The following is a 12,748-nucleotide window of genomic DNA, read 5'->3' as shown; positions in this document are numbered from 1 at the left end:
ACTCAAGCAACATTGGTTTCAATAACATTACTACAGGCCATTTCACATTTTCTTTGACCACAGTCTTGGAAGCAGGCTAAGGATGACAAAATTTTGTTTATCTGTTCAGTACTATTAATGTGAACTTGTATTACTTATTCCATTTTGTAGTATGTGGTACATGCTTTCCTTTCCATTGTCTTGCAAAACCTGCTTTTGGATACAAGATATGTGTAAGCTGTCTTTGCTAATGTGCTTGCAATTGCATTAGGAAAGAAATAATTCAAATGAAGACAAAGTACTATAAGTTCCTTGGGCACTTTGGGAAAGTCAACGATAAAGAAGGCAAGTTAAATGAAATGGCAAAGTGGGTAATCAGGTTGATCTGAGAAAGCACTTTGACACTGAATGACCAAAGAAAGATGTGAATTAGCTGTTGTTTGCAGTAGCACTGCCAGCTAAGATGTAATGTTGGTACATTATATTAAAGACTTCCCTTTCAATACCCTAAAAAACTGAAACTCTCAGAGTGGAAAAAGTCCCATCTAGTTCCAGTGTCACCTTTGGTTGAGAATACATGTTGTGTTTGGATGGCATAAATTAATCCAGAAAGTGTTCTGTCTCTCTAATTGACTGTTAAGATTCCCAAGGAGAGCTAATGCAGATATTTATGTCTTCACTTTGGACACCTAAAGTGAAATGAAATGATTTCCACCCTTACTTTTTTGAGATTGGTCTTTATGCTCTTCAATAAACTGTGAAAGCATTAAATTTCCATAACCAGGAGATTTTTATGCTATCTGAAAGCATGTTGTCACTTATATAGCATTTTCCAATATAACTCTAGCCAATTCCAGATGCTGTCAAACTTGGGATGGCTGCAGAAACAGCTCCTGGTACAAAAGACCTTATTTGTTGACCCTTGCTAAAGCTTCATTATTTTCACAGCCCTGATTCTCAGTCTGGGAGATGCCATAGTATTGGCAAAGAGGTGGTCTCAAGAAATGGAATCTGGACACTTCTGATTCAACAGTCTATAAGTTGTGTCCTTAGTACAGAATAGCTTTGATTAAATTTTCTGAATGTGAAATGCCACCTTGATTCTTAGCTCATTTCTTAGCTTCATAGCCACCATGAACCTACTTCTCTTCTGAAAAAAAAAATACTGAAAGATAGAAATAATTAATTTTCCTTTTATAAAAGGAGACGGCTAAGAAAAAAATGGTATAAAATCTTACATGACTAGCAAGATAGGATCTTCTGATGTAAAGTTTACTACACACCTGGTGTAATGGCCAGGCCAAGAAAAGCCTTCTGAGCTTTTAAAAGGGTCTTCTTGACATCAACTGGCAAATTTGCCTATGGCAAGATACAGTGCAGATACATTTCTGTCCTTTTTGAATTTCAGAACATGTTTAATTTTCATGCACAGTCTGCTTGTATTTTGATTATCGTATCTGCTGCAAGCAACAATGTTTTCTTGTAGTGCTCTTTCTAGATGGAGTTCATTTCTGGTATGACGCTGAGCCTATTTATGTTTCTATTAGCTGCTGATACGCAGTTTTAGACAGGATTATCCTGCTGGGAGAAATCATTTTCTCCTCAGAGATGAAAACACATCTGCAAATCTGGAGGACTCACAGGCACATGAGTCTCTTCTAAGGGCCTTTTCACCTCTTTTCCAGTGGAATGATTCAGAAGAGTGGGATTGAATATTGAATGTCAGATGTCTGTGAACGTTCAGAATTGTTGGGTCTCAGATGCCAAGACTAATTAGACTGAATTCTGCAGGACATCTTGAAATCCGGACTCTTCCTGCATTGACAGATAGCAAAGAACATGGAAGTCATTTGCCCAAACTTCAAAAAACCAGGATATATTGTGTTCTTCACACAAGTGTCATTTGGCTTTCCATGATAGAAGAGTGGAGGTAAAGAGAAATACAGGAGACAATGCAACTTAGAGAACAATGCTCCAGAACAGATTTTCTAAAAGCAGAAAGAATTCTTACTTGTCTTGCCCCATAGTAAACTAACATCACCAAGAACGGTGATGATAAATTGGACCAATTGCTACAATTCTTCTTTGCTCAGAGCAGAGAATCAGAGGAAAATACAGAAGGCAAATTCATCCTGACTCTCAAGAACGTCTGAAGTACATCAAGGATTTCCAGGAAAAGAAAAAAGGGTCAGATTTCAAATGTTTCTGTTTGTTAAAATACCAAACAAACATATTGATTGCCTCAAGAAATATTAACTCAACTACAGACTTTTCTTAATCATGGCATAATACATATTAGTAACATTACATGCAAAGATTTATTATTTTATACAATGTATCAAGCTCAGAAGAACAGAATACTGCAGAGTGCAAATTTTCAGAAAGATAAAGCTATTGCAAGGAGAGTCAAAGCTTTGGGTTTGCTGCTAAGAAGCTGAAGGTACGGGCAAAAAAAAGCAGAAAAGAAATCAGAAGGTATTTTAGTTAGTTCTCAGAGGAGATAATTCAAAGGAGGCTCACGACATACACAGCTTTGATATCAATGAACATTTGCAGAACTGTGAATTATGTGGACAATTAACTAAAATTATCAGCTCTTAAAATTATTGCCACTGAAGCACCTTTGATAAAAAGTCTGGATTTGTTTTTAACGTTTGGCTGGGGAAGAAAGAACAATAGAGGGAGGTGTTTTTGGAGAATCAGAGAGATGTTGTGCAACATGCTATGTAAGCAAAAACTAGCACCATGCAGCTGAGCTCCCATGGTCAAAGTAATCATCACACCATTCCCACCACTAACAAAGGAAGGAAAAGACAGAGGGCTCAATTTACCTGTGAGAAATAAATATCTTGTGACTTATTTTTGGAGCTTCTTTTATCATTTTTTATCTATCTCATAAATAATGTGAATAAATTTAACACAATTGAAACAACCTGCATTCATGTCTTCCACACTGTGTGATCTACATGAACTGAGAATGGCGTTGAATGCATTCTGAAAACAGAAACGAAGTGTGACATCTCAACCATTCCCAACAAATAACAACTAGATCCCCATCCTCTCTAATCTATCAAGGGAAGATGATCTCTCTGCACTCAAGGCATCTTCCTTACCTTAGATTAGCTCAGGAGCTGAAGCAGTTATTTTAGGAGCATACACTTTAGGTGCAACATGCTGAAGTTAGGCAGACAGAATCCTAGAAAGCCTAATCTTCAGGCTCCCTTTCCTCTTGAGCTCAAAGAAAGTGTATATTATGCATTATAAAAAAGGTCCTCTCAAATTCCAATGCCCATTTAGTTTGAAAAGGTCATAAAAATAAAGGTCAACCTGCCAACTCTATATTAAATCATGCCTCTAGATAAGCCTTCATGGCTTCTGTTGACATTACTGTGAACTGTGCACAGAGGTCCAAAATCACAAAACACCAGATGTAGCAGGATCAAGTCTAGGTTTGACAGCAGCGCTAAAATCCTCTGTTGCATCAGCAGTCCTGAACAGCTTTCCATTTTCCACAACTAACCTACACCTTTCATGGGACTTTTGGGCACTAGACATCAGTATCAGAATCAAAGAATCACAGAATGGTTTGGATTGGAAGAGACCTCAATAGGCAGGGACACCGCTTACCAGCTCAGGCTGCTCAGGGCCCCATCCAGCCTGGCCTGGGGCACCTCCAGGGATGAGGCACCACAGCTCTCTGGGCAGCCTGTGCCACGGCCTCACTGCCCTCACAGTGACAAATTCCTCACGTTCCCCCAAAATGAAAGTATCAACATCTCTCTTCCTACACGCTGGTATTTGCAGAACAAGAAAAGCTCTTAAAACTGACACTGATTGAAGGCAGCAAACATAACCTAAACATGCATCGCTGTCTGTAATCCTCTCAGGACAGACTTTGTCTTTGCAGCCTGTATGCCTGAATAACCAAGTCTCCTGCATACCTGGGATTGCTGGCTGTTCCTACTGCGGAAATAGGGACTGTTGCTAATGCTGCTGGTAATAACAGCAGTGATATTTAATGACAACATCCATATGGTAACAGCACTGAACTGGATGGCTGGGGTCATCAACTTCTCATTAAGTCTAGGGGAGCAATGTCTCCTTGACGCTGTAAAGAAACCATTAGGACTGTCTGAATAGCCAAAATCTTCTAGACCATTTTGAACTATTTTCGCCATAAAGGTTACATTCAGGGACAAGATTTAAGGTCTTAAGTTAAGAATGTCCTCCCCATCATCTCTGTTTAGGAGGCAAACATGAAATGTTATTATAAGGTGTTGCTAGATTGCAAATGAGACTAACAACATAAAAGAAGGCAGCTGAAGAATGGGGGCTTCTCTCGGTGCTTAACACAGGCAGCATTTTAATGAGAGTTGGTGAATTCACTGAGGAAAAGACCAAAAGGCTGTAGAGGGCAGCAAAAGGTTCAAATGGGAAAAAAATTGTCAATAATGTCAATAAACACAGACTTCTCCTGGGAGGAAAGCTGGGGTCAGCAAGGAAGAAAAAGGGAATGTAAACATTAGCTAATAAATTGCACATAGCATACTGAAATAGCCAAGGGAGTGGAAGGGAAACAGTAGGAAACATATGCTGTCCTTCCCCAGAGGCTAGCAGGAACCCCGGAACATGATAATAGCTTTGGGTTTAATTTTAATGCAGTTGGCACCTGAAACCTTGATACAAATTCAAAGAGGAAATGCAGCTGCTTCTGCCTTTCATCTGCACAAACTGGCAATAAAAGGTGGATGAAAATGACTCTGACAGAGCCTTTCTCTTGCGGTCCCTGCCCTTCCTGTTGGCTAAACCCATCCGCAAATAGCTGTGCAGAAATGGAAGCTGGGCTCAATCCCTGTAAACAGAGACTGCTGATGCACCCTTTCCACTAAGTCTGTGGCAAAGGCTTTTGTCTCTAATCTTTCACACAGTGTTTGCTTTATAACCCTTCATTTAAATAACACCACTTCGAGCAGATGCAGCGTTTGACGTCCAAAGACACACAAGCATTACCTACAAGTATCAGCAAATACTAAAATACCACAGCAACTTTGCAAGGCTGTTGGGAAAAGCCTCAGTTTGGAGATGTCGAATGAGTTATTTTAAATGACGTAACTGAACTAGCAGAAGTAGGGAAGCAGTGCTTAGGATTATCGATTCCTGTTTCCTCGCTGCAACCAAGCGAGAACTTCTATTCCATGTTTTTGTGGCAGCGACATCCTTAACTGCGTTTCCCTGTGATTTTAATAACACTGCTTCTGTGGCTTCTCCTCCTCTTTGCTAAGTGTATTTCTCCCTCCCTGTTTCTGTGAGCAATTTTACGTGAGGCAATTTTGTGGTTGAAATCTCACATCAAAACACATTTCTCTTTTTCAGCTCGCATTCAAGACAAACTTTTGGTGGCTCCATTTGTAACCCATATGTCGATGCATCCCATTCTGTTTCACAGTTAAATGGATGGCACTGGACTGTGAAAAGTTGGAATTAATTATTTGTGATAAACTGCGGAAAATCCGTGAATAAGAATGATAATAATTGGACACAAATACGGTAAAAGCTGTCATAGAAAGAAACACAGCACATCCATGTGTCGCATTGCATCCTGTCACAGGCACTTATGAAAGATGTAATATAAATCGTCTCATATAACTTGCAAAAATAAAAGGCAGCCTGGATAGTTGTATTTTAGCAAATGTGTTTGCACTAAGGGTACCTTCTGTTGAACAGTTCTGCCCACAAGCTGTCTGTAGAATATAGAACATCTCTCGAGCATGCTTGCCACCTTGAAGCAGGGCAGTCGGAAGCAGAAAAAAAAGAACAGAATGCAGAAAAAAAGGTGAAGAAAGAGAGAAATGAGGGACAGCAAGTCTAAGTACCATAAATACATTTAGAAATGAGATTAGCAAAGTATGACAATAGAATTTAAATGACAGACAACATTAAGATTGCAGTAAATAACATACATTGAAAAAAAACAATTCAGCCATACAGCGCTTTTTTCAGCTTAGCTAAGGAGTCATAACAAAAGCAGGAATATTATTGTTATCACCATGTATAAATAGCATTTTCATATCAGCATTACAAAAGTGGTTTTAACTGGGGGGGGGACAATCCACAGTTAGTTGTCTCACTCTCAACACCCCCCCTCCACACACGTTGCTTCTCAAGCTTCTCCCCTACACCACCGCTCCCCCACTTACCCACAATGTCAAACCAGAGAGGGATGTTGGATGGCTGCACAGAAACCACCCCAACAATTTCTGTCACTTTGTCGCTTTCCATGATGGTGAAGTTGTAGAAGGGTTCATCAAAAGTCAGGGGCACGGGTGAGGGCGTGGGCTTTTTGATCCACTCGATATGGAGGCGTGCAGTCGAAGATTTTTGGGGCCGGCCATTGTCCACTGCTTTTATCTGGTGGGTGTGGAGAAAACAGGACTCAGACTGAGCGCTACAGCTTGGTACTTCAGACCTATCCCAAGAAGATGCCTAAAATGGCCTTTCCAATCCTTTATGTAAAACTCAAGTAAGAAAGAGGGAGAGAAATGCTTATTTCACAGTTCTCAAGTTTTTTCAATTACGTTTTGACTTTTCATTGAAAAGTCTGGTTTCAAACTTCAATATTTTGACTTAGAACTGCTGATGTGAGGCCTTCAGGACATGCGCTCCACATAGAGATCCTCCCTTCCAAGATGACATCTTCTAACCAGCTTCCTCTTGCAGCTAATGAAGCCCTTGTGTTTTAAGCCATGTATTTAATGACACATGCTCACTCAGACCACGTTTGAATGCTTTAACTGGTGTCTGTATTGCAGATGAGATTAGAATCATAGAATCACAGAATACTTAGAGTTGGAAGGGACCTCTGAAGGCCATCTAGTCCAATTCCCCTGCAATGCACAGGGACACCATAGCTGGATCAGGTTGCCCAAAGCCTGATCCAGCCTCATCTTGAAAGTCTCCAGGGATGGGGCATCAACCACATCTCTAGGCAACCTGTTCCAGTGCCTCACCACCCTCACTGTAAAAGATTTTTTCCTAGTATCTAACCTAAATCTACCCTCTTTGAGCTTGAAGCTATTTCCTCTTGTTCTATCACAACAGACTCTGCTTGAGAGTCTGCCCCCTTCTTTCCTTTGACTCCCCTTCAGATACTGAAAGGCTGCTATCAGGTCACCTTGCTGGCTTCTCCAGGCTGAACAGCCCCAATTGTCTCAACCTGTCCCCATAGGAGAGGTGTTCCATCCCTTAGACAGTTTTGTGGCCCTCCTCTGGACGTGCTCCATCAGGTCTATGTCTATTCCTTTTATTACTTTCATCAGTATTTTCAATACTGAGTCAAATATGCTCCAGATCCTTTCGTCCATTTTTCAAAACAAATATATAGCTTTAGGACAATAGCTGTATCTATTGTCCTTGCTTTCTCTTCTCAGTTGTGTTTGCAAGCATTGCCCATCTTGGTTCTAATTCTTTATATTCCAATGTATGCTAGAGAGATGGATAGACTCGGTATTTGCCTGACATGCTTCACGGTTTCAGCACAGACGAGATGATGACCAGTGACAAACTGAGGGATAAGACAAGGCTGAAAGTAGGTTACAAAATGGGTGCTTCAATGAATAATATCAATGCCCTAAGAGTGTGAAAGATTTTTCTTTTAAAACTAAAGTAAATGCTTCTGGCTATATGGGACCGCTGGTGTATAAAAAATGCTGTTACTACGCCTGTTAAAAATGGGAAATATTTTCCTGAAATACCATAGCCTATTTCTTTCTGTGGAAATGTGTTAAGTGGGCTTGGTGCTAATGCTTATCACCCTGCTTGCTCAGGAATGCCCACAGGGGAAAGAAGCTGAGCTTTGAGGTAGAAGACCTGCAGCTGTTACATTACAAAGAGAGCCACAACCCACACATCCAGCTCTGCACAGAGAAAAGCACTCACCCAATGGGTGCTGACCTCTGAGTATCTGAATATCCCTCAATATCTTGATATCTATGCTTTTATTTCCCTATCATAGTTTCTACCTCTATGAAGGTCTCCCAACAGACACCTGTAAATGACATTGTTTCCTTTACAGTGGTCTGACTGTGAACCTCTGACAACTTTCTGTCCCCTATTTTCTACAGTTTTGATGGACTCTTTATATATACTCTTTGTCTACAGAAGTGCAACTTCAGCTTACTTCTGTAGACAAAAAGCACACATGCAAGCCTGGTACTTTATATTATCAACTACATCTTCTTATTGTCTTTGACCTTGTCTGCATGGCTTGAGAATTACTTTGACTGCTATTTCTTTTAAGTGAAATTGCTCCCATACTTAAATCCCAATGCACTATTTCATACAGAACCCAGTATTCCTCCTCCCTGAAACTTCCAGACATGAACAATGTAAGGATCCTTCCATGAGGACAAGCAGTCGGGTCTACACAAAAGCTGAATATTCAGTTGTAGCTTTACCAGCCCAGTTCAACATGTCAGAACACAAGCTTTTGGTCTTCAGTTTAGTGTATTTCAGGGAATGACTCCTGCCAACAACCTGCAAGCTAATTCTGAACAGTCTGAGAATAATTCAGCGTGTGCAATAGCCTGAGCAATCTCCAAATGTACTTTTTGTCTGTAGTTTTACATGAATAAGAAATTTTATAATACATTCAGATCTTACACATAAGTCATAGATTAAATACAGTTATGTATCACTCTTCATACAACAACAGCTGTTTTTAAAGTCAGTCACACATGGATTTGTATGTTGATGGAAGCACGCTTACCGTTAAGATGTCATAGCTCCCTGCTGTGAACTGCTTTCTGGAAGACACCATCCCTGTCTTGGGATCAATAAAAAATTTCCCATCATCATTTCCATCCACAATGCTGTATGAGATTTCTGCATTAGGGCCTTCATCTTTGTCAAAAGCGAAAGCTCTGTAGATTGGCTCCCCTCTTTTCTTACGGTCCCTCTCTGGCAACTTGATCTGGTAGACTTTCTCTGGAAACTGGGGTTTGTTGTCATTCTCATCCAGAACCTGGACCACCACCCAAACCGAGGACTGCTTGGGAGACGTGCCTCCATCTGAGACGGTCACCTGTAAACAGCAGCAGCAAAGGCATTACTATGAGAAGGCAAAGCAGAAGCTGTCAGCTGGTGCAGCAAAACGTAAGGAAACAGTCCTTCCTCTCCAAATCTAACCTGTAGTTCACAAGGTCTTCTGTGTGGTAAGTAACATTCAACACATGCCAGCTATAGGCACGCTGAGTGCAGAATTATAATGTATCTGTAATGGAATGGTGAAAGTTTTTCCTCTTGAGATGAATGTAGAACACGAATGTTGTGGATGAGGAACCTATTCCAAGAGAGTGGTGAGGTGCTGGAACAGCTGACCAGAGAGGCTGTGGATGCCCCGTCCCTGGAGGTATTCAGGGCCAGGTTGGATGGGGCCCTGGGCAGCCTGGTCGAGTATTAGATGTGGAGGTTGGTGGCCCTGCCTGTGGAGGGGGGTTGGAGATTCATGATCCTTGAGGTCCCTTCCAAACCGGGCCCAAATGATTCCCCAGAAATGGAAATCTTTTAATTGCAAATTATGTAACTCAAAAAAAGACTGAACTGCAATTAAGCAACTAAGCAATATCCCTGCTTTTTTTTGCAGACATATTTTAAAGTTTCTTCAGTCACGCAATTAAGAATTTATTCTTAAATTATAGAAGAACTTCTTGCCATTAATTATTTGGGATTTCTTAAACAATGACAGGATTTTGTGCTGGTTCTTTTCATTCATTACCTGAGATTTGACAGCTCATTAATTCTAAAACTCCTTTATATGGTTTTAAGGGGCACAGAGAGGCATGTGGTAAAAAAAAAAAATAAATTGCTGCATTGTTAAAAAGTGCACTGTGCTGGCACAAATACACAAATAAAATCTCTGAGAGAAAAGTTAATTAGTAATTTAGCTGCAATGTAAACAGAATTACTAATAATTTTCAGTTAGAAACACTGTAAAAAAAAAGGATCCAAGACCAACAAGTGCTCAAGAGCTTCAATAATATGCCTTCAAAATGCAAGCAATCAATTTCAAACTTCTCTCTAAAAAGTTTGACTGTAGTTCCTAAAGAAATAAGGCAGAAGATTATTTCTGTTTGCACATAAGAAGTTCAGATTTCACTTCCAGCTATGTATGCTAACAAGAAATCCCACAGTACCATTTTTTGTGACAGCAAGCCAAAGTGTCCCATCCATTTGTATCTATTTGTATCTTGGCTTGTATCTATCCCCACACATTGGGTGTGTTGCTGGTTAACTGCTCTGTGCCTTATTCTTCCTTGAATGTTAATGTGTAAAAAACACAGTCCCGATGCCCAATCCTAAGGCAAAGTAAGCATTTTCTGGGAATCCTGGCCCACGATGTTGTTCTTGCCTTGCAACAAGAAATCTAAACTTAAGGTAACCCTGATTTAGTACTAACATCAGCAGAGAAACACACAGCATCTTCTAAGAGAGAAGCAAAAGATCTTTCCAATTTCCTCTTTTTAACTGTACTTGCCAAAACTGATGCATTGGGAGCGGTGGACTGACAGCCTTAGGGACTTAACTCCCTTATTTACAGAAAAATAAGTGGTATGACATTACAGAGTAGAAACATAAAATCCCCAGATCAGCCCATAACTCATTTGTGGAGCGCAGCCTGTTCTCCCATCACTGCATAACGGCCTCCGGCCTCTGTCCCCTGAGATGCCGCTGGGGCTGGCAATTAGCAGTCCTTGGGGTGGTGATGGTAAGGCTGTCTGCCGTCAGGAACCAGCCCCATGCTGTGTGCCACCAGCACACCATCTGCCTGCAGTGGGCATGGGCATGTGGAGAGCCCCTGGCGTGCTGCCTGCTCTCAGCTCTCGCTGTGCTCCCCAATGCAGACGTCCTCCATCGTTGTGGGGCTTCAGACACAGCTGAAGATCTGCCTTCCCCTGGCGAGCTGGGAGCTCAGCCCCTCTGCTCCACCTCTCCCAGATGTTTCCCCCTCCTATTAAACACTCTTGCCCCACTTTTGAGGCTGATCCTCTCTGTTTTTGGTTTGCTGCAGCAGAATTGCTTGAGCCTGTAGCAGAAGTGCAGGTTAACAAAGAAAACCCTCATTCAGGATTTCTGCTGACTCCACAAATGAAATAACCCATGGTGCCGGGCAGTACAGCAAGGCTGCAGTGCACAGAAAAAAGTAGACACATTTATTTAAATACTGGAAAAAAACACCTCCAAAAAGCACCCAAAAGGGTGCTAATGATCTTACTGCATAAAAAAGAAAATCGTGAATCAAGAAACTTTTGTTGTCTGAACAGAACAGGAGTAAACTTTTAAGAAAAAAACCATTTCCCTCAGGCTTTTAGCCAGGATATACGGGAAAGGGGAGGGGAGGGAAGGGAAGGGGAGGGAAGGAAGATGGTGAAAAAGTTTACAAAAAGTAATAATAATACAATCCCTGAAAAGTACAGTTGTATAAGCAGCCAAGCAACTGTGACGAAAAACATGCTTAACCCAAAATGCTGCTCAAGAAGCTAAGTTATCCTCCTGCCATCACTGCACACAATCTCACAGTTTGCTAGGTTACTGCTGAAAGTGTCACTACAGTAGTGTGGCAGCAAATAGGTGCAGGCATTGGGTTGTTCCTGCAAGCTGAAACTTGTGGGAAATCCTTTCTGCAGCAGAAAAATTGCACTGAAAATAGTTGCTGGTAGCTAATTGAAAATTTAAAGGCCACCGAGTCCAACTGCCCTGCATTATAGTTAGATCAGGTGCTCAGAGCCCTGCCAGCCTCACCTTGAGTGTCTCCAGAGATGGAGAATCTACCACTGGGCAACCTGTGTCAGTGCCTCACCACCCTTAGTGTAAAAAACTTCTTCCTTATATCCAGTCTAAATCTCCTTTGTTTCCATTTGAATCCATTTCTCCTTGTCCTTTCACCACAGAGCCTGCTAAAGAGTCTGTCCCCTTCTTTCTTACAGCCCCTTTAGATACTGATAGGCAGCTCTTGGGTCTCTCCAGAGCCTTCTCCAATCCAAACAGCCCCAGCTCTCTCAGCCTGAACCAATGACACAAAATGCCATTTTATCAACAAGAACTAACACAGAAGGCCTGAAATCTGGCTCTGCCCTAATAAAAAGACAAAACGTTGCCTGTTCAGAATTGTTCTGAGACAATGCAGCATAGTGCAAAACCAAACCGTAAGGGAATGGGGGAAGTGGTGCAGTTGCCTAACCAACTGCTGTGCCTCCATCAAGACATCACACAGCACTTCAGGGCCCTTCTAACCAACAAAATATCAGTTCAAACACAGCTGGAGATCTCAGAAAATCCTTGAACAGCTGGAAATCATGGTGAAAAGCAACCAGGGAGGGAAGGGAGGTTGGGACGTTTATAGGACAAAGACACAAAAGCTAATTCACAGCTGGTATCTCTGGAAATGGGAAAGGCAGACGTGCAAGGCATCTGTTTGCCAGGAGAGAAACTGTAACTCAGGACCAGTGAGGTTTCATTTAGAAACCTGCAGATGGCAGGGTGGGAAAAAAAACAAAAAAAAACAAAACAGGAAAAGAAAGGTGATACACACAAATGACAGAAAAGTCAGTCCCAGTGTATGCTTATAGAGCACCACAAACCCCACAAGAGGCGATCCTCAGAGCCGTCGGGGTGGTGAAATGGCTAGGACCAGCATGACAGCTTTCCTGAAGGAGATGAGCAACTGCTGCTTGGACTGGATGTGCTTTGCTAAATGCTGAACACTTCAAGCCAT

General features: G+C 41.5%; 1 protein-coding gene across 4 annotated transcripts in view; it reads right to left on the bottom strand.

Moving 5' to 3' along the window:
* The window catches only part of FAT3 (FAT atypical cadherin 3), a gene marked incomplete at both ends in the record, with an annotated part of 358,948 nt that overhangs the window by 96,374 nt on the left and 249,826 nt on the right, over nucleotides 1-12,748 (bottom strand). For 2 of the 4 annotated variants that reach the window (XM_079536455.1, XM_079536457.1), the window contains 3 exons: nucleotides 5,690-5,758; nucleotides 6,177-6,387; nucleotides 8,744-9,058. In XM_079536455.1, the coding sequence (XP_079392581.1) occupies nucleotides 5,690-5,758; nucleotides 6,177-6,387; nucleotides 8,744-9,058 (595 nt within the window). The remainder of the gene's footprint in view (nucleotides 1-5,689; nucleotides 5,759-6,176; nucleotides 6,388-8,743; nucleotides 9,059-12,748) is intronic. The other 2 variants (XM_079536456.1, XM_079536458.1) reach the window with 1 other exon arrangement.

The sequence above is a fragment of the Tetrao urogallus genome (assembly GCF_951394365.1).
Source record: "Tetrao urogallus genome assembly, chromosome: 1".
Classification (NCBI taxonomy): domain Eukaryota; kingdom Metazoa; phylum Chordata; class Aves; order Galliformes; family Phasianidae; genus Tetrao; species Tetrao urogallus.
The sequence above is the reverse complement of the archived record's forward strand: the minus strand, read 5'-3'. Positions and strand labels throughout refer to the sequence as shown.